The sequence below is a fragment of the Lontra canadensis genome, unplaced genomic scaffold (genome assembly GCF_010015895.1).
Source record: "Lontra canadensis isolate GAN:19392208 unplaced genomic scaffold, GSC_riverotter_1.0 scaffold79, whole genome shotgun sequence".
In the NCBI taxonomy this organism is placed as follows: Eukaryota; Metazoa; Chordata; class Mammalia; order Carnivora; family Mustelidae; genus Lontra; species Lontra canadensis.
Window position 1 is genome coordinate 4,502,658 of NW_022631073.1, and position 19,895 is coordinate 4,522,552.

General features: G+C 47.8%; 1 protein-coding gene across 1 annotated transcript; it reads left to right on the forward strand.

Annotated features, from left to right (window-relative positions):
* Window positions 1-5,502: 5,502 nt before the first annotated feature.
* Window positions 5,503-17,902, forward strand: CLRN3 (clarin 3). Its single transcript, XM_032882086.1, has 3 exons — window positions 5,503-5,977; window positions 12,492-12,671; window positions 17,613-17,902. The coding sequence occupies exons 1-3, from the start codon at window positions 5,749-5,751 to the stop codon at window positions 17,891-17,893; spliced, it is 690 nt and encodes a 229-aa protein (XP_032737977.1). The 5' UTR covers window positions 5,503-5,748; the 3' UTR covers window positions 17,894-17,902.
* Window positions 17,903-19,895: the final 1,993 nt, after the last annotated feature.

Sequence of the window (19,895 nt, forward strand, 5' to 3'; positions counted from 1 at the left end):
AGACCTTCTTTCCTTCCTGGATGCGTTTGGAGAAAAACAAGATAGAAAGACATCCAGCCCAAAACTGAAGCTTGGAGAGGATACGACCAAGTAGGCCAGATAAGGCGAGCAGGAGTCAGGAAGAAGCACTCAAAATCCATGAAATGAACCAATGATTAGACAGGACTGCCCACTTTCCGTATAAGCAATGGGGAAAAAACGCCAAGGGAAAAATGCGACTGTATAGCAAGAGAAAAAGCAGAGTAAACCCTCTTCAGGCCAGAAAACACCCAATCCCATGAACAGAAGCAGTTCCCCATGCATACACTGTGCTATGTAAGAACTTATAATAAGAAGAATTTAATAAAATAAGGGAGTAATAGATAATAAAACAACTGAGATGAGATGAAAAGGAAATTTCAGAGCAAAGAAAACAAATTAGAACTCCAAACCACCCAATTTCAGATTTACGTATTTCACATTTTCACATAAATTAGAAAAAGGCTTGGCTAAAAGACAAGTTATCATTATGGAGGGAAGTTCAGGGCATTCAGAGAAAAAGACGGGCCAGTGAAGCAATCAGAGAGAAAGGTGAGTCAAAGATCACCTAACTCAAGAATAACCAGGGGGCCTATGGTAAGATTTCAGCAGCGGCAGCTCAAGACTCAGAGAAATAGCACAGAAAAGTATCTTTACAATGAACTGCTTGAGTAGAGTGAAAAGAGAACCCATGAATAAAAAGAAAAAGAAAGAATTATACAGAAGGATCTGTACAAAACTTACCCGGGTTACCAGCTGACTAGATCTCACAAATGAAGACTTCCGGAGCTACGCTATTGGGACAAGTAAGTCCCAGTCAGAAGCAAGAAAGAATGCTGACCTCCAGCTCTTCCACAACTGCTGTTCAACGTCAAAAGACAACAGACAAACATGTACAAAAGCCTTAGGGGAAGACAATGTGGAAGCCGTGTCGTCATTCAAAAATAAAGCCTTCTTTGATCATGATGGAGTAACAGGGATCAGAATGGCCCTCCAGACTTAAGAAATCACTAGAACGGGGGCCTGGGTGGCTCATTCGGATCGAATCCCGTGTAAGGCTCCCTGTTCAGTGGGGGGTCTGCAGCTCCCTCTCCCTCTACCCCTCTCCCCTGGTCTCTCTCTTCCTCAAATAAATAAATAAAATCTTTAAGTAAAATAAGATAGAGTGAAATAAAAAGAAATCAATACAACAGAAAATGGTATACAAAGGAAAGGTCTCTAGACACGAGACATCAGGCAGAGTAGGCTGTGATTCCTGAGAGAAAAACAAATGAGAGGAGACTGCCCACTGCCCCAGGTGGTTTCCAAGGAAAGAGGGGAACCATAACGAGACCAAAGAGAGGGAAGTGAGAAAGTGGGCAGGTGAAAGTGGCTAGAACTGGTAGTACAGTCCTTGTGGAGAGAGGGGTCCCTTGAATCTTTGGTGGAGTGCTGATCTGCACCTGTGAGAGGAAGCTACCCGGGGCCAGCAAAAGACCCACTGAAAAACAGGTGACAAGCCTTCCTGAAGCTTATGCAGAGCTGGCAAGAAAGGCCTCGTTACAGAGAATCCAGAAAGAGACCCACGCAAATGCGGTCATCTGATTTCAACAAAAATGCCAAGGCAATTCACTAGGAAATAAGCTTTTCATGACATCAGCCTTGAAGAGTTGCGTATCCACATGTGTAAGGAGGAGCTTTTGATCTTGTTTTATAGTATATACAAAAATAACTTAAAATATGCAATAATCATAAATGTAAGAGCTAAAATGATGAAACTTCTAGAAGAAAACATAGCAGAAAAGAATCTTTGCAATCCTAGGTTAGAAAAATATTTTCTAAGTATCTCATTTGAATCACAATTCATGAAATAGAAAAATTGGTAAATATAACTTCACCAAAATTAAAAATTTTTTTCTCTTCCAAAAATAGTGTTAAGAAAATGGGAAGATAAGCCAGAGACTGGGGCGGAAACGCTTGCAAAGCATGTATCTAATAACAGACTGACATACAGAAAACACAAAGGAAAGAACTCATAGAACTCGATAAGAAGACGAATCAAGTTAAGAGAATGGGCAAAAGATTTAAATGGATACCTCACCAAAGAAAGCATACAATATGTGTCAAATAAGCACATAAAAAGATGCTCAATTATTCATATTAACAAAATCCAAATCAAAACCATAGTGAGACACTACTAAGCACTCATTAGAATGCCCAGCTATAAGGGACCAATAACAGCAGGTGTTGGAGGGGATATGGAGCAACTGGGACCATCCTGCTCATGGTTCGTGGGAATGCACATTAGCACCACCCCTTTGGAAAACGTTCCATCAGCTTCTTCTAAAGTTAAATGCATTTGTCATAGGCCCCAGCAATTTCGTTCCTTGTATTTATCCAAGAGAAAGGAAAGAAAATGACCACCCAAAGACTTGTAACAAATTTTCATACTAGCATTATTCGTAATAGTTGACAACTTGACTCCATCTAAATGTCCACCAATGGCTGAATGGATTAACAAATTTGTGAATATTCAGATGACTCTCAAAGCAAGGCAGACACCAAAGATTGCATACTGTAGTATATCATTTCTATGAAATTCTAGAAAAGGCAAAACTGTAGTGACCCAGAAAAGTGGATCATAGTATTGTTGCATAGGTAAAATGTATAGGTAATGCAAGATTTCCTAAAAGAAAGACCAAAATTTAAAACCTTAATAGCTAGCCTTTTCTTGCACCACAGACAAGAGAGCTTTCTCAAACGTTGCTGGTGGGATTATGAACTGGAGACCACTCAAAAAGCCTATTTGCATTTGGTATAAAAAAATCCTGAAATGGCTACCTGAACCAGCAGTTCTTCTCCAGGAACTTATCCTGGGGCTATAATTAACAATCCGTAATCTAACAAGATTATATGGGCAAAAGAAAAAAAAAATAGGAATACTCTAAATGTCCAAAACAGGACATTGTTAAATGAACGAGGGTAAATCCATAAAATGGACTAGCATCAAGTGACATGAAATGTTATAAGCCTTTATAAAAGTGGCTTCTAAATGGGCCTGCACAGAAAATATCAATAAAATCGGAGAGTAAATATCATGAGAACTACAACCTCTTACCAAAATTATAGAAAAGTAAAATATAAAATTATAGAAAAGTAAAAATAAATAATGAAAAATAGAAACAATCCTATCATTCAATTATTTTACAAACTTATGCTTCAATAAGGAAGGAAAAAAATACTACAAATCAGTTTACAAAAGATTCTGCACGAAACCTGTGGGACTTGGCCAACATCCTATATTGAGAAGAAAATTCAGTTTTAAATACTTTCATTATTAATCCAACAGCAAAATAATTAAGGAAACAAAACGTTTACCTCAGAAAATTTAGAAAGAGAAAAGCAAATTAAATGTAAGGACAGAAATTCAATACTGACAAGAATGACCTTTAATGTTTAAAAAAAATAACCCCAGAAGAATGGAATATGTGTAGAAAGGAGCAGAGAAAATGGAAATCGCTAGTCTGGGGGATTCCCAGAGTCCTCATGTCACCCTCCCCTCGGGACCTGTGAAATAACCGTGTACCCTTACGAGTACATCGCTTTTATGTTTGTAAGCAAGCTTGAGCTGGTTTGAATGTATAGACTTCTGGCTTTGGAGTTGAGATGCCGAATCCAGGACTCACAAGTGTAAGACTAAAATATTTGACTGACTACATAGACCTTTGTAACTGTAGGCAGCAAAGCATCCACAAAGATGTAAAAAAAACAAAAACAAAAACAAAACAAAAACAAAAAACAAAACCCCCACCGATATGTGAAATACAAACCACGGAATGACGCTCACGTGGAGATGACGCAGGTCACTCTCCTGACTGTATAATCATACAGGAACAAGCATCTCTAGATTTGCACAAACACAGAGCCCACAGTGGGCTCCCTGCTCAGCAGCGAGCCCACTTCTCCCTCTGCCTGCCACTGCCCCTGCTTGTGCTTGCTCTCTCTCTCTTTCTCTCTGACAAATAACTAAATAAAATCTTTAAAAAAAAAAGAAAGAAAGAAAAATAAAAGAAAATGGACTCCAAGGAAAGAACTCCTGAAACTACTGAAATAACTACTTAAAAATGTAGTCAGAATTAAGACTTGCTTGGGAAAAAAAAATCAGTTTTCCCAATAATAAACAAGGTTGTGAAAAAAGAGAAAAGAGGGCATTCAACCGCATAAAGGTGGGCAGTCAAATCGGTACGAATTTTTCTAAAGAGCGGATGAGCAAGACGTAGCAACCGTGTCAGTGAAGGTTCACATGCGTTGACGCACTTCCAGAAATCCGAGGCAGGAAATACCCAGAGATATGGACAAGGGTTATGTAGAAGGATATTCGTATGTGTTTTTTTAATCGTGAATTAAAAAATCAAAACAGCACACATGTCCATGACATTGGAATATTGGTCTGTATGTCTCCAATAATTCATTTAACAAGTATTCGCTGGGTGTCTGCTCTTGGACAGACCCTGGGGTCTACCATTCAGCAATACAAACATGGCGCACCTTCTGAAGCCCATAGTCCAGTTCCTCAGAGGGGGACGTCCGATGGTGAGCTCATTGCACCCCACATAAGGTAGGTGTTATTCAATGAAACCACGGGACACAAATGTGCATACACGCTATTACTTTATAATCAAAGAATGAAATTTTAAAAAAGAGCGCAAAAGAGTTGTGAACATCTATTTACTATCTTGAGAAGTGACGTGCTTGCCAAATGGAGGAGTGTCTCTGAGAGACAGAAAGAACCACTTATAGACCATTAGCCACTCAACAGGGAGGAAGGAGAGGCAGCATGAAGACCTAAAGCAAGAATGTTCAGAACCATGTCCATCAGAGCCCTAAGGACAAATAAAGATGTATCCTCCCAAGTTATCATCTAAAATGTGCGAATATTGGCTCGGGTCATGGTCTCGGGGTTCTGGGATCGAGCCCCACGTTGGGCTCTCTGCTCGATTGGGAGCCTGCTTCCTCCTCTCTCCCTGCCTGCCTCTCTGCCTACTTGTGGTCTCTCTCTGTCCAATGAATAAATAAAATCTTAAAATAAAATAAAATAAAATAAAATTTGCAAATATAATCTGGTTTGGAGGAGGGAATTGGAAAGGTGCACCTCTCTAATAAGGTCTAAAAGTAAGGTCAAGTTTACTCATTTCATTTCACAGCATTTTCAGCAAAAGCTTGATCTTCTGAGCGTTCCTTTCTGAACTGTTGTTAGGGTCGCGTCTTTAACAGGTAAATCTAGTCTAGGTGGTTGGCTGCTAGAATCCACTAGAATCCGCTAGAATCCACAATATCTGCGATGGTCGGAGGACAGGACCTCATTCATGTTTTAAGGATTCTAGTCCTGACATGGTAGGCTGAGTGTGCTTCACAGGCACGTGACATAGAGTTATAAATTAATTGTGTGATCGAGGAAGTCCCTAGGAATACCGCACCTGCCCCTTGTTTCTGCTGGTTGGCTGTCACCACAGCAACCCCTAGCTCCAGACCAAAGTTCAGCCACTGTAAATCTTTATGACCATATTCATAGTCCAATGTTCCTTGGGGCATTTTGTCCCCTGAAGAGCAAGCTTTTATATTTTACAAGAAGCATTCACTCCGTTGGACTCCATTTCTAAATACTGGACTCCAAATGATAAGGTCCAAACATAATACAAAAAGATCGTTGCTTTCTTTGTTTACCAGAGGACCCCTCCTTTCCTGAGAAGAATGCCTACAGTGAAGAAGACCCTGACGTTCTTATCGAGCTTTCTCACAAGCTTTGGGGCGTTCATTGTAGTGTGCACTATGCTTGGGACCCAAGAATGGGTCAGCAGCAGAATCGCCGTCAGCGACTCGTCTTCAAACGGTAGTCTCATTATCGTCTACGGACTCTTTCGTGGGAACGGTCGTCAGGAATTCAGTCATGGACTTGAGGAGTCAAAGAAGGGCTTTGGAGGTAAATGAGAACTTAATTTGAGTGGGTACAGCGAGAGTGCGTTAACGGGGTAAGACTCATGTCAACCTCTGTCTGGGCCAAATAGCAGCTCCTCCAATCAATGATGTCCTCATAAGCTCTGAGATGGCTTACAGATATGAACATATACTTTAATTGGTTTAATTAATATGAACATATATTTTAATTTTGAAAATTCACCCACATTATTCTTTTAGCTTCCTCGGTTCTGGTTGTGTCTGTTAGTACCGCAGTCTAAATAATTCTGGCAGATGCTCTGTTGACGTAGCCTTTCCAAGTTTACTGACAAGAAAATAATTAGCAGGAATATGGTATCCGACATAAGAGGATAGTAGGAACAGTATTTTTAGGTGTACTGACTGCAGATTTTTATTTATTTTTTTAAAGATTTTATTTATTTATGTGAGAGAGAGAGTGAGAGGGAGACAGCATGAGCTGGGTGAGGGGCAGAGGGAGAACCAGATCTCCCTGCCAAACAGGAAGCCTGATGTGGGGCTTGATCCCAGACTCCGGGATTGTGACCTGAGCCAGACTGACGCTTACCTGACCGAGCCCCCCAGGTGCCCCTAAAAGCAACATTTATCTATTATTTAGGCCCTGGGATGGACTCTGCATGGAGCAGCATTGCATACGGATAGACAGAAATTATCAGCCATGACTCAGCCATTTCCTGCTGTCTTGTAATTGGGCATCATTTCCTACCGCATATAAGATGTCGTATTCAGTTTGAGTTAGAGCCTTAAACCCTGAGCAACATAGGTGTACGTCCAAGTTGTGAAAATTGTCTCCTAGACATCAGTGAAAGCAGCATGTCCTCCAGCTGCGCAGTCACGCACTGTAACGGTACACGCCTCCTCCAGGCCCTGCCGCGGCTCCTGGGGAATTCGAGGCGGACTCCCCTTGCAGCAACCCGAAACAGAGACTTTCCAACACGCAGTCGCACATTCAGTATGTGAAGAGCATTTGGAAAACCAGAATGTGTACTAGTTCCTGAGCCTCCAGACACACTGAAAAAAAAATTTAACTATGAGATAACAGCCGGTGACGTTTCTGATTTTCATGCTGTCTGGTTGGAACCACTTGGTTCCCATCTGAGCTACGTGGCTTCAGGGACAGCCGTGGTGACCTGTATCAGCAAAGCTCGGGGAGGCTGGGGAAGGTCTGAGCCTGACTCCAAGCCCTGGGGGGCGGGGCGGGTGGGATGGTGTGGAGATGGCAGGGAGAGGCGTAGCCTAGACCAACCCTGAGGGCGCAGGGCCAAGTGGGCCCCATGGCGCCCTACGGCAGCGGGAATGAGGCACACTATTTGCATTTGCTTTGCCTGGCTCCCTACTATGTTCATCGTCACCGCAGAGCCACGGTCAGCTCTCTGAAGTCACTGCCCCACGTCCAGAAGATAAGCTGCGCCCCCAATCAGACAGGGTGCACCCCAACTTGCTTTGGCTGATGTTTGCTCGGGACTCCGCAGAGCCGAGGGGGTGTTCACTGCTGAGGGTTTTAGCCATCACTGGATGAGGGACATTTATTAACTGTTCTCGAGGATAGGGGAAAGTCAGAACTAGTGCCGGGTGTACCCTGGGTTCAGCTGCTGCAGACCCATGGATGTTCTCCCTGGAGAGCAGAACGAGAGGCTGAGGTCCAGCTGCTGCTCTGCTGGTTTCTCGGGGCCATATGGGGCTCATCTCCGGTCAGAAACTGATTGTTGGCAGCAAAATAAAATCTGTATAAATGCCATTTCCTTCCCCAGCAATGATGCATTAAGGTTTCCATTTAAAGACGTTAACATACCAGCTTCTTGCCCAGGATGAGGTCACAATGAAAATCTCCAAAGAGGCGTGAATATTGCAAAGTTCTCCTCTATTTCTGAATAGGACTTAGGATGTTGTGCCAATTTTGGCTGTAGATTTTGAGATGACAGCACAGTACCAAGTGACAGAGGCTGATTTCAACACGCCAAGAGAATCCAGCCGCCACTAGGTCCACCGGTGGGGAAGATAATCCGTCAGACCTGGCAAGGAAGCTCTCCCATATATGACCAGATTCTGTGACCAGGAGATCTACTAGCTTCATCTGGTGGCCTCTTGGTTTGTCTAATATCCAGATAAAAAGTTACAGCCCCTTTGTCCACCAGTAAACACTTTGATTTTGCTACTCCAAAAGTTCTGGATATTGAATTTCGGTCCAAAACATTTCCCCGGAGCAGCTGCTCCATGAGGGAGGGGCTGGGACACTGCAAGGAGGAACTGCCCATCACTCCTGGGCTTGGTGAACTCACCATAGCTTCCTTTAAAAAAAAAAATAATAATAATTTTTTATTACATTATGTGAATCACCATCATCTAGAGAAAGGCCCCCCCCTCAGTTAAATCAGACAATGGAGGTCGCTATGACAGCAAGGAGGGGTTTCGCCCAGTCTGCCTGCCCACCCCACCCACCAGTCTCTTTTCTCCCCCTACCCTGTTTGTTCTCAGGGGACTCAAAATTGCACTATTGGCCCAAGACAAAAAAATAATAATAATAATAATTAGAATAGTAAATCTGTTGCAAAAATCAATTAATTGCAAGGAGACAAACAAAAGAGGCTTATTTCTTCCTTAGTATTCCTACTCACCAACCCCACCCCCCATACGCATTATACTTTTCCAAGGAGGAGCACCTTATTATCTGTCCCCAGAGACATGACCAGGCTGGGTGATGGAGTTTAACAGGGCGGAAAATGCGCTCCCCTCCTTCTCTGTGACAGAACCCAGATAAATTTCCCAGAGGCTGGGCATGCCACCTGGGACTTCTTGGAAGACCTCAAACGTTCAGCTTCTCAGGGGTGTACTGGGGTCCATGGGTGGAGGGTTCCACCAGGTCAGGCTCCCTGATGACCAGATGCTTCAGAAGGGGAAGGCAGTTCCCACCCACCGGCAAAGCCACTGGCTCTCCCTCAAGGTCTGAGGACGGATGGAAAACCAGAGCTAGGAAGACCCTGCGGCAAGCGGCTCCTGAAGGGTTAAATCTCCAGGCACAGAAAGCCCAAGGTCCAGATGACCCATTTCCATACGCTAAGCACTAAGCACCGTACCCAGCACATCTTCTACCTCCCAGCTGCGGGAGACATGGCCTCTTTCCTGAGGTTGCTAGAAGCCAGGCAATTAGTTCCAATTGTGAGGTGGTTTTCCTGATTCCAACGCTTGGCCCTGAAAAGGAAGGGGGAAAGAACGGAATGTATTTGCTAATTTTGTAGGCAGAGAGCAGCTGTCAGATGCTAGGGTGGCTTTATTCTGTTTCATTCTTGCTAACTTGCCCTGAATTTCCAGCTTTCATTGTCTGAGTTCTGAGCTGGGAGGGGGCTGAGAGATACAGCTGTCATACCTGTGTGGCAGGAAATTCAGATGCTGAAAAAGAATTTTAAAAGACGGCTGTTAAAATTAAGATAAATTGTTGCATTAATACAAAGAAAAGTATGAGTCAGTAGGCTCCAAATGGGCACCCTTTTGAAAAATCGTGTCTGTTAGGTCTTACCAACAGTAAAAACAGCCTAACCTAATAGTCACTTTCTGGTCTACTCTGAAAAAGTGGAATGTTCACCATTTGCAAACAAACATCCATTTACAGCTTTTGGTAAGTGTACAGAGCGGAAATATTCTCCAGGGCACGCCAGAGATGACATTCTCCCCACACCAAAATGTCTATTTTCTAGTTAAGTATCCAAATTATTTCTTATCGGCTAAACCCAGAGTTTATTTGGTCCCCAGCAAATTCCTGATTAGAGCTTCAGCTTTCCCCCTGGGTGGCCTGGAAGGAACAGGATGGGTGGCATGGGAAGCGGTCCTTCCTCACAGTGAGGGTTGGAAACCGTCAGACAGGTGCGTCCTGCTTCCGGCTTTTCCCTGCTCCTCTGGAGTCATGATCCGCTCATGTCAAGACAGACGTGTGCTCCGTTAGAGAACTGCCCCGCCCTGGCATCCCCACGGTCAGCCGAAGAGCGAGAGTCTTAGCCTGAGCTCAGGGCCTTCCAAACAGCCCAGCCCACCTGGTTCCCAGAGGGCAGGTGGCCCATCGGACCCCAGCCTTCCTCACCCAGGCCATAGGTAGTGGCAGGCAGGGGCACAGTCTTAGTTGAACTCTGTGCTCAGAGTCCTTCCTTGGGATGCATCCCACAGGGCTGTGCTGAGGACTTGGCCCAGCCAGCCTGTGGGTCATTAGCAGACGTCGTGAACAGTCCAGTCACCACTGGGTCCCTGTGAGATGAACTTTGCTCCCAGGACCGCCTCTCGTGGAGGAGCAAAATGTTCTCGGGCCAAGGGAGGTGACGTCATCGGGCCCACGCTGCTGGGCTGGTCACTCCCCTCTTCTGGCCTCTGTGTTCTCCCAGGCAGTTCCCAGGGGGTGGCTGCAGGTCTCGGTGCCCTCTCCTCTTCCCACCAGTTCCCTTCCTGTAGCCTCCCGCTGTCCACTCTCCGATGGCAGGAAATCTGCCCCCCTTCTAGAGTACTGCCGATTAAAAATAAAAATCAGAATGAACAATCTAGATGCTCAGGACTGGAGAGGGGAGAGACCCGGTGCAGGTCGTATCCACTCTGAGCCGGGGGAGCTGTGCCGCTCTGGTCCGTGTGTTTTGGGGCTGGGAGTCAGAGTCAAGTGTGTAGAGAGCCAGGGACAGGTGGGCAGGAGCTTTGGAATCGTGCCTCGCGAAGTGCATTCTGGAGATGCAGGCTCTTAATCGCGCTGGGGTTCAGGCCTCCCTTCAGTGACAAGAGAGGCTGCGGCAGAGCGGAGCAAGGGGACACTGAACTCCTCCCGACGGAGCAGCAGGACGCGGGCAGATCGGAGACACGCACGTTTGGGTCCGGCACAGTGAAGAGCTTGCATTTTTTTTTAATTTATTTATTTGTGTGGGCAGGGCTGGTTTTTATTTTATTTATTTATTTATTTATTTATTTTTTCTATTTAAGTTTTAGTTAGCTAACATACAGGGCAATGCTGGTTTCTGGAGTCGAGCTCAGTGACTCATGACTTCCATACGACGCCAGCGAAGAGCTTTTAAATGACGAAGTCAGCACGGCATGAAAAGGGCCACCCTCGCAAAGAGAGGGCCCCTGGCTGCCAGGACACGCGTCAGGCACAAGCTTGGCAGCTCCTCCCCTGGTGCGCACCACGTCCCGGGGGCCCCTCCAGTTCATAGGGACCCCATTTTTTGGAGCACTCGGGTTCAGAGAGAGAGAGATAAGGAGCCCCAAGCCCTGGAACAAGCTATCTTTCCTGGCCTTTCTGGTTTCTGTTCTTTAAAGCGGCTCTGCGGTGAGGCTGGGAGGGGCTCCTCACTCTCTCCCAGAGGCCTGGGAAACAGAACGGAAAGAAGAAAGCTTTTACTTTCTCCTACCGTCCTCCCCCGCCCATCGCGGTTCTTAGTCTCACAGTTCCCCATGACTTCGTTGCCCTTACCGTGAAGTCTGAAATCTTTTCCCCTGATTACTTTTGCTGTATATTGTTGAGGTAAACAGTTTACTTAATGTGGTGGCAATGGCCTACTGCCCTAAAACACACAGCGGCCTTTGGGGATGTTTTATAAGTGCGTGGCTGGGGTTACAGGTAAGTGTGGGGACAGCGTGCCTTTGCCGTGTGGTCATCTTGTGTCGTAAACACAGGAGTGAGCAGAAGAAGGAGATGCGTAGGGACGGCGGCGGGTTGTGGTTAGAAACAGGAGGACGGCAAAAGCTGGAGCTCACGGCTACCAGCCCAGGGCATCTGTGTTCTGTTTGGCACAAGTGCGTATCCATGCCCGGGGCTCCTTTGCACTTAAGAAATAGGCACATTTTATAAAATGCTGTTTGAGCTCAGAGGAATTGAGCTTGGGAAGAATCCTGATCGTTTACCCACGGGTCACCTTCTGCATTTGAGCCACACGGGCAGTAGGTCCTCTGATTCCAGGGAAGTGACGAGGGAAGCATGGCCGACACCTCAGGGGCACACACAGCGGTCATCTGCCTGTCCCCAAGGCTGTCTTTGTCTCCCTCCCCTCCTTGCCTTCTGTGTAATGGGCTCACCTCCAAAATCTCCAGGGGTACCAGAGCCTCTCGATCGTAGGTTTTCAGTAAGGGTCCCGGAGTGGAAGGACAGCAGTGCTCCGAGCAAAGGAACACCACCCATGGGGAAGAGTGGTGACGCCCGCTGGCAGACCTCTGAGGCCAGAATGCACAGAGGAGGGGTGCCCAGCCCTGCCACAGCTTATCAAGAAGGGTACCCTCTTTTCTTGGGGAAATTAAAATTGGGGTGGAGGGTCAGTTACCCGAAGTCCTGTGGTTACACACATTCAAGGGGGAATGAGTATCCCGAGTTCCCGCCTCTTCCTGTTCCCCCGCACACCTGCAAGGTGTCTCCTGCAATTCCTACCCCCAGTGTCCAGGCAGAGAGAGTGCAAGGGACTGCCAGGGTGGCATGGTATAGCCCTCGGGTCGAGGACTGGTGTCTGCTTTTTGTGCTACATGCTTACCACACACTGCTTTAGTTCTAGAGAAATTGAACAGTTCTTCCCAAAGAACGCTGCATTTGGTGGTTATCCTGGTCCTGGTCCTCAGCCTGTGCACGTTGCTGCTCAGCTCTGGGCTCACCCTCTACAACAGCATCAGCAACCCCTACCAGACGTTCTTGGGGCCCGTGGGCGTGTACACCGGGAGTGGACTTGGTGGTGAGTATCCCCGGGGACACCACTGCTGAAGGGCACGGCCTCTGGGTCTCTGTCCCTCTGCTGCTCGGTCCCACATAGGAACGCACATGATCCCGGGGGAGCCATGGAGATTACGCAGACCTGGAACTTGCCAAGTTGTGCGCCAGAGCCCGGGATTTATGTCTGCAAACCAACAGCATTTATGAAGCATCTTGGAGATAAAATGGTTTTAACTGCCCTGGTGGAGAGGCGGGCAGTGACATGCGGGCTGGGTGTTAGGTGTTAAAATACATAATTACACCAGCTCCTGCTGTTGAGTACGGAACTGTAGGGAGTTAAACGCAATGTCCCTAACTCCACGAGACATTCACTGTCGGCAACTCCTGCTGTGTTCTTAATGCCAGATCAGGGCGCACATGGCATGTGGAAGTACACACACACACGCACGCACACGTGCGTACACACACACATATATGCACACACACACGTGCACCCACACACACGCATGCATCCACATACGCACACATATGCACACACGCACACACACATAGGCGCCCACATACACATATGCACACACACGCACACACATAGGCGCCCACATACACATATGCACACACACGCACACACAGACATACATGCACACATAATTACTCTCCTCACCTCCAAATAACAGTCAGTGTGGGTCAAAATCCAAACATGACACATCTCTGTGACTGTCCCTCAGAGGGCCACAAAGAAGGTCATTTAGAGAAACCGGGGCAACACCCTTCTTGTGGGTGACCTGTGAGCTCCGGGGGACTCTCTGGGGTGTGGCTAGCTTACTCTATTCATGCACTGGTCACGGTTGGGGTGGGGGTGCAGCGCAGGTGGGAAGCAGACCCCAGCTTGGGTCACAGTATGTGTGGCTCTCCCTGGGGCGTCACGAGGCTCAGCAGCGAGCGTGAGTGCCCAGAGGTGTGGCCGAGTGGGGGGGCCTCTGCCCTCGCCAGGCGGCCAGAGGTCTTCTGCTCTCTCCTGCTCTCCACCATGAAAACCTGATCTTGAGAAAGGACGTGAAGAAGCCTGTCCCACCTATGGAATGCCTCTGGAGGTGGCTTCGTGTCCGGGCCAGGGAGAGCATTTTAACAGAGGCCAGGAACTTTCAAGCACAGGAAAGGTGGTCTGGACATTAAGGTGTCAGGAAACCTCCAGGACTCTGGGCAGCTTGTCCTTCCGTGAGAGACCGTCCTTGCACAAGCCCAGGGCAGGTGGTGGGAAGGGATCCCCAGTCTTTGTGCTGCAGCCGTCCGCAGTGTGGCCCTGGAGAAGAGGAACATCCGGCTCTCGGGGGAGGGGCGCCCAGCCGGTAGCACTTGGCCTTCTGGAAGCTAACAGTGGAGAAGATTTGAGAGCCAGCCCCAGGTGGCAGGGATCAAGGGAAGTCTGTGCAACTCACTCCACAAAGGGGGATGCAATTCGTAATCATTCATCCAGGCGAGCGGTGGGACCTGGGACCACAGGTCTGGCCACATTGCATGCAGGCTCCTAGGCTCTGAGGATCTGGGGTCGGGCTGGGTTAGCCACACCCACACATGACTTGCACTTTCCTTTCTTCCTGTGGTTTTATTACCTGGTGGTAAAAACAACCTGCCCCTACCCCCAGTGCACTGGGCACCTGCGGTGGGCCAGTCACAACAGTGCTGTGGAGTGCTCTGACCTCCCAGACGCACCAGGGGTCAGGCTGAGGGACTTGGTTACAAACTCAGACATCCTCTCCCAAAGGCCAGGCTTCCTCTCCCCAAGCTATTTCTAGGATTATAGCTCACCTCAGTCAAACCAAAAGCAAGACTCCTTGGCACTCTTCCAGGGTTAAAAATGGATTATTTTAATTTTTGCTCATATAATTAAGCAGCTAAAGAAAGTGGCAGCTTCGGGTACGGCTGGATCTTGGCCCACACAATCAGCAGTCTGATTCCCTTTGGTGCTTGTCTCTTGATTTTCCCAGTGGTCTCTCTGAGGCTAAGCAGAGGGCTGGTCCCCGCAGAGGCAGGATGGCTGCCAACAACCCCAGGAAAAAGGTTTTTTTTTTTTTCTTTTCCCCCAAATCTGACTTGCCCTGGAATTGTCCTCCTCCCCCTGCCCTGGAGCAATCTCCATGGCCGTCAGTGGCGCTGAACTCACTGGCAGACCCACCCAATGGCTGGGACCCCTGACCCCATGGAGCTGGGGCAGCCCCAAGAGGGAAATCAGATTCCAACACCAAAGGATGTTTGGACGTGGGCCCGCAGGGACAAGACGGGATGACCTCGCCCCACTACAGCCCGCGGGGCTCAAAGCCCATTGCCTCATAAACCCTGTTTCCGCAAGCCTGGGGTTTCCAGCTCTTTGTGTCCACAGTGGAGGATAAGCTGACTTTGCACATGGCAGAGGCCGATGAGCGTCTGTAGAGGAAAACGTGAGAAACACGGGGCCGGCGGCCTTCCCCTCAGTCCCCGCCAACTTCTTCTTCTTCTTTTTTTTTTATTTTTAAGATTTTATTTATTTATTTGACAGACAGAGATCAAGTAGGCAGAGAGGCAGGCAGAAAGCAGGGGGGGCGGGGCAGGGAGCAGGCTCCCCGCTGAGCAGAGAGCCCGACATGGGGCTCCATCCCAGGACCCTGGGATCATGATCTGAGCCGAAGGCAGAGGCTTAACCCACTGAGCCACTCAGGCGGCCCTACCTACTTCTAACAACAAAGAATCCTCTGACAGTGAGAGAGCTCATGTGGCATTCCTTTCCGGCTTGGACAAGTTCCAGCACACAGAAGGGGTTGTCAGGTGGGCAGAGAAACAACCTGAGATATCGAGGGTAAGGAGGAGGACTGCATTCTGGCAGGGGTCACGGAGATCTTTGAGGCACTGGGCTTCTCCTCCAGCCTCCTCTGGACACCCCTGGCCTGGCCTCTTGATCCCAGGCCTCTGAGAAGCCAGACTTTGGCCCTGAGTTTGCCTCTGGGGACTCCCAATTTTCTTCACATGAGCTTTGAGTGTGCAGAACCTAGTGGAAACTCTGTTTAGGTGAGGCTCGGCCTGCAGAAGGCTTTTACACACAACAATGTCATTGATAACCTTGCTTTGGGTCATCTTGGCTGGGGACTTGGTCCCCCTGGTCAGGCTGGCTGCAGGGCCTCTTGGACCAGAGGGAAGTGCTGTGAATCCTTCTAGAGACTGCATTTGAACAAACTCCCCTTGGCTCCGGGGAAGAAGACGTGAGGACGTGAGCTTCCTGGTGTGTTTTGGAAGGAACAGGAGCAGATTCTGCTTGGAGGAACACACAACATCACAGCCTCCCAGACTCCTGTGCCCTCTGACCCCGACCTGCCCTTCGCCCCACAGCAGCCTGGAGTGGCCCGACCCTGACCACAGGGGATGTAACTGTAGACTGAGAGAATGTTGGGGCCTGACAGGACTTTGCTGATTGCTTGAGCCTCAGCCCAGGAACCCGGAGAGCAGAAGGTGATGGGGCAGGTCGCCTGGCCTCATGCGGACAGGCCAGGCCTGGTGACAGCGTCCTGAGGCTTCAGGAGCTCCCCCTGCTACCAAGGAGCCCCCTTTATCCCTCTGTAAATCCCCCGTCCCAGAGAGCCAAGGAAGCCACAGGGAGAGGCAGCCGCTTCCCGCAGGGGCTCAGGTCAAGTGTCAGGGGCGGCCCCTCCCGACTCAGATCAAAGTCAAGACCGTCCCACTGCAGAGAAAAGTGTGTAACCCTGTGTTCGACCTGCCCCTTGTGACTAACCATTTATGAGAAATTTCACAAGAGCATAATGAAGGATAATTAAGGAGTGTGAGATGCATAGAGCATCAGAGGAAGAGGCTCTTGTACGTCCAAATTATTGAGAAGTAAAGCCATCACCCTGAACATGAAAATCTGTCATCAAGGACAGTTTGAGTGTTCTCCTCACACAAAAGCTCTCACGGCAGGGCCTTTGGAGGATTGGGAAAAGTCTCCGGGTGTGGGCGATGGCCACACGTTGACCCCAACATATCTCTCCAGTTGTGGGTAAATATTCTCAGAGATGGGCAACCGTCCCCTCCATCAGTTTTGGAACATTCCATCAGCTCAGAGAACACCCCGTGCCCTCTGACCACCGCCGCCTCTCCACTGCTAGCCCAGCCCCATTCCAACCAACCCCGAATCTGCCCATTGCCTTGGTCAGGAAGGATACGGTCCAGAGAAGCCCCAGGGGCCGTGTGGCTGGATTCGCGGAACCCGGCTCTCTCTGACTCCAGAACTGTGTTCTCCAGCTGGGTCAAGGTGACTGTCCAAAGTCACTACCAAGACACATTCTCCAGGGGAGGACATTGTGAAGAATTAAAAAAAAAGGAAGAGAAGACAATTAGACAATTAACAAGTTCTCTTCTCACACAAGTTTAGTGAAGATACCCTTCCTGGTTAAACGCCACACTCCACTGTGAGCAGAATGAAAGTCCAGGCTCTGAGCCAATGTCTGAGGCTCTCCAGGGTGGTCTCCTCCTCCACAGTCAGTGCTCAGGACCCTCAGAGAGGCTTCTCAGGGGCCAGGTCTTGTCCTGGGGTCCCAGGGGCTCTGAGCTCACAGCCCACCCCACCCCGGGCATCTTTGCATGGGCTGCCTCTTCTGTTTGCAGTGCTCTGTCCTTCAAGTCCTTGTCATCCATCCAGTCCTCTCTAGAAAGCTTGATTTTCCTGTCTTCTCATTCTCAAGTTCATTTCACACATCCCCTGCTATAAGGACTTGAGCCATATGTTTGCTCTTGGCCGGACGCTGCCCTCAGTCTTTAGCAGTTTGTGCCTAGAGTCTAGCTCCGGTCTTACACTTGCTTTGCATTCCAATACCTAGACGACCATAACCCCCGTGTAGAGATTCCATGCGTGCCCACAGAGCACAGGTTCCTTTAAGAAAGAATGTGACATTAAAAAAGATATCACCATATAATTTACGAGACCGAATCTTCTTTCCAGCTTTCTTCGTTTTCATGGCCATGATACTGTTCGTGGGGAACACACAATCCAACCATCTCTCGGAACACCTGGCCCAGACGCTGTACCCATTGTATCCAGCCGCCGCCTACGGAGGAACGACCCACAGCTACGGGTACTCATTCTGGCTCACGCTGCTTGTCATTCTTCTAAGTGCTATATCCGTGGTCATCGTCATTTTCTACCAGAAAGCCAGATACCAGCGAAAGCAGGAGCAGAGAAAGCCCATGGAATGTGCTCCAAGAGATGGAATTTTATTCTGAATCTGACATCATGTTATTTAGTCATTAGGTCTACTCTATGGTACGTCAGCTCCGGAGCGGTGACTGGCTCGCTTGTCTGTCTGTACAATCAGCAAGGTTAAGTGCAGCCCTGGTTGACAGCCACTTTGTGATCGTTTTGTATCTCATGACGTCCCATAAATGATGTCACCCTGCAAAGGGTTCTTCCCACTGGGGTGGGGAAGATGAAGGGGAAATCTCTCCAGCCCACGCAGCGTTCAGTGCAGTAGAATGACCCCAAGGCTATGGAAACCCCCAACCTGGTCCCACTCTCTAAGACAATAAAGGTTGGTGGCCTACACCTTCCCTTTAAGTAGCTCAAAGCATGTGAGCACCTAGCACCTCTTTCTCCTCAGCAGGGACTAGGTACTTTTATTCCACTGTATGAATGAAGACTTCAGGTACAGAGAGACTCAGAACTCGTCTATCCAGGACCAGGTGTTGGAGGCAAAAGGTGGGCGAAAGTCTGGAATAAACACCGTGGTCCTCTGGACCCCTGGTTCCTGACATAATTGAAACCCACTGATGGGTAGAAGTGCTGACATATGACCTTCCAACCCATTTTTGAGGTTCCAAGGAGCAGATTTTGGTATGGAAGAGAGGAGGAAGTAAGAAGATTTAAGATAAAAATTATAAGCCTATAGCCTTCACACTAGGGAGGCTAAATGTATTTTTGGTTTAAAAGCATTATGGTGAGATAGTCAAAAGGGAAATATAACGTTGCAATGAGTTCTAGAAAATAAGCCTTTGCTGTGGACATGGTAGAGTTGGCCAGAGTAGATCAGCCATCAGCGAATTCCAGTCCGGCCAGAAGTCTAGAGCACTGGGTTTGCAGTGAAGGCTGGGCAGATGGAGAAGACAGATTCTGGACTGCCCTCTAAGAACGGGTGGGTCAGATTGGTTTGCAGACTCAAAAGAACTCAGTGGGCCACCAGGAAATTTTTGAAGACCTCTGGAATGGATTAGACCTACTTTGCTGGTAGGATATACTTCCAGATAGTCCCTTTGAGGATCTTTTGTGATTAACTCTCCCCCAAGTCAGCCCGGTTGAACATTGACAGGATTCTGAAATCATGACCTGTCATGTCTTGATTGAACCAAAGTCAAACTGAGCGGAAATTTAGTGTAATTTACACTCTTAGTGTAACTTACAAAGCAGCTGCTCTTTGGACAGAAAGATCTTCTTTATGAAGCTATTTGGGATTCACAACTTCTTATCTACTATTTTTTAGCAATCTGTCTTAGAATTAATATTCTTCATTCAAGAAACGCCCACTGAATGCATATGATGTGATTAGCCATGTGCTAATGCGGCTGGGCTTACTGTGGAGAAGTCAAGACAGGCATTCCAAGAGCAGCTGTTAAATTCCACATCAAACAGAGACTCAGTCACCAGACTGTGCTCATCCTCTGAAAGGTCAGTCCTCTATCACCGCCCACCCCAAAGTCAAGGTCACTCTAATAAATTAACTTGTTGTGAAACTTGGAACCTATTAAAATTACGATTCTCAACAGTGAAAATAGTTCTAAATTCTTTGAAGCTAAAAACATTTATGTTCTTCGAAGTTTGCATTTTGGATCAGATTTTGATAGTGTGGAAAAGTAATGGAAGAGGAAACGGGTATGGGTGACAATCCGTGCAAATGATCGCTGAGTAGGCCAGGGCTCACACCCCAGGTTAGTGCAAAGGACACTACAAGATACAGAAAACACGTTTACTCATCTCAGAGTCTGAGCGGCCCTCGGTTTCTTTAGGGCACAAATTGTCTCAGTCCTTATACCACAGATGACCTTTAAGGAACCACTCAGAACAGCTACAGGGAAGTATGTTTCACAGTTCTGGAGATGACGAGCCTAACTCTCTCTTACTGTGTCTGAACGTAGAAGGTAATGAAACTGTGTGTGCGCGTTCCTTAGAAATTCTGTTAAGGAAGAACAAAGTTTGCAGACTACTCAGAGACGCAGACGTGACTTCATAGAAGTA

What these genes read in the sequence shown, in the direction of transcription:
- CLRN3 (XM_032882086.1), top strand. Translation starts at nt 5,749, where the DNA reads ATGCCTACAGTGAAGAAGACCCTGACGTTCTTATCGAGCTTTCTCACA. An exon ending in GTCAAAGAAGGGCTTTGGAG is followed by an intron (nt 5,978 to 12,491) that starts GTAAATGAGAAC and finishes ACACTGCTTTAG; the next exon opens with TTCTAGAGAAATTGAACAGT. An exon ending in CACCGGGAGTGGACTTGGTG is followed by an intron (nt 12,672 to 17,612) that starts GTGAGTATCCCC and finishes TCTTCTTTCCAG; the next exon opens with CTTTCTTCGTTTTCATGGCC.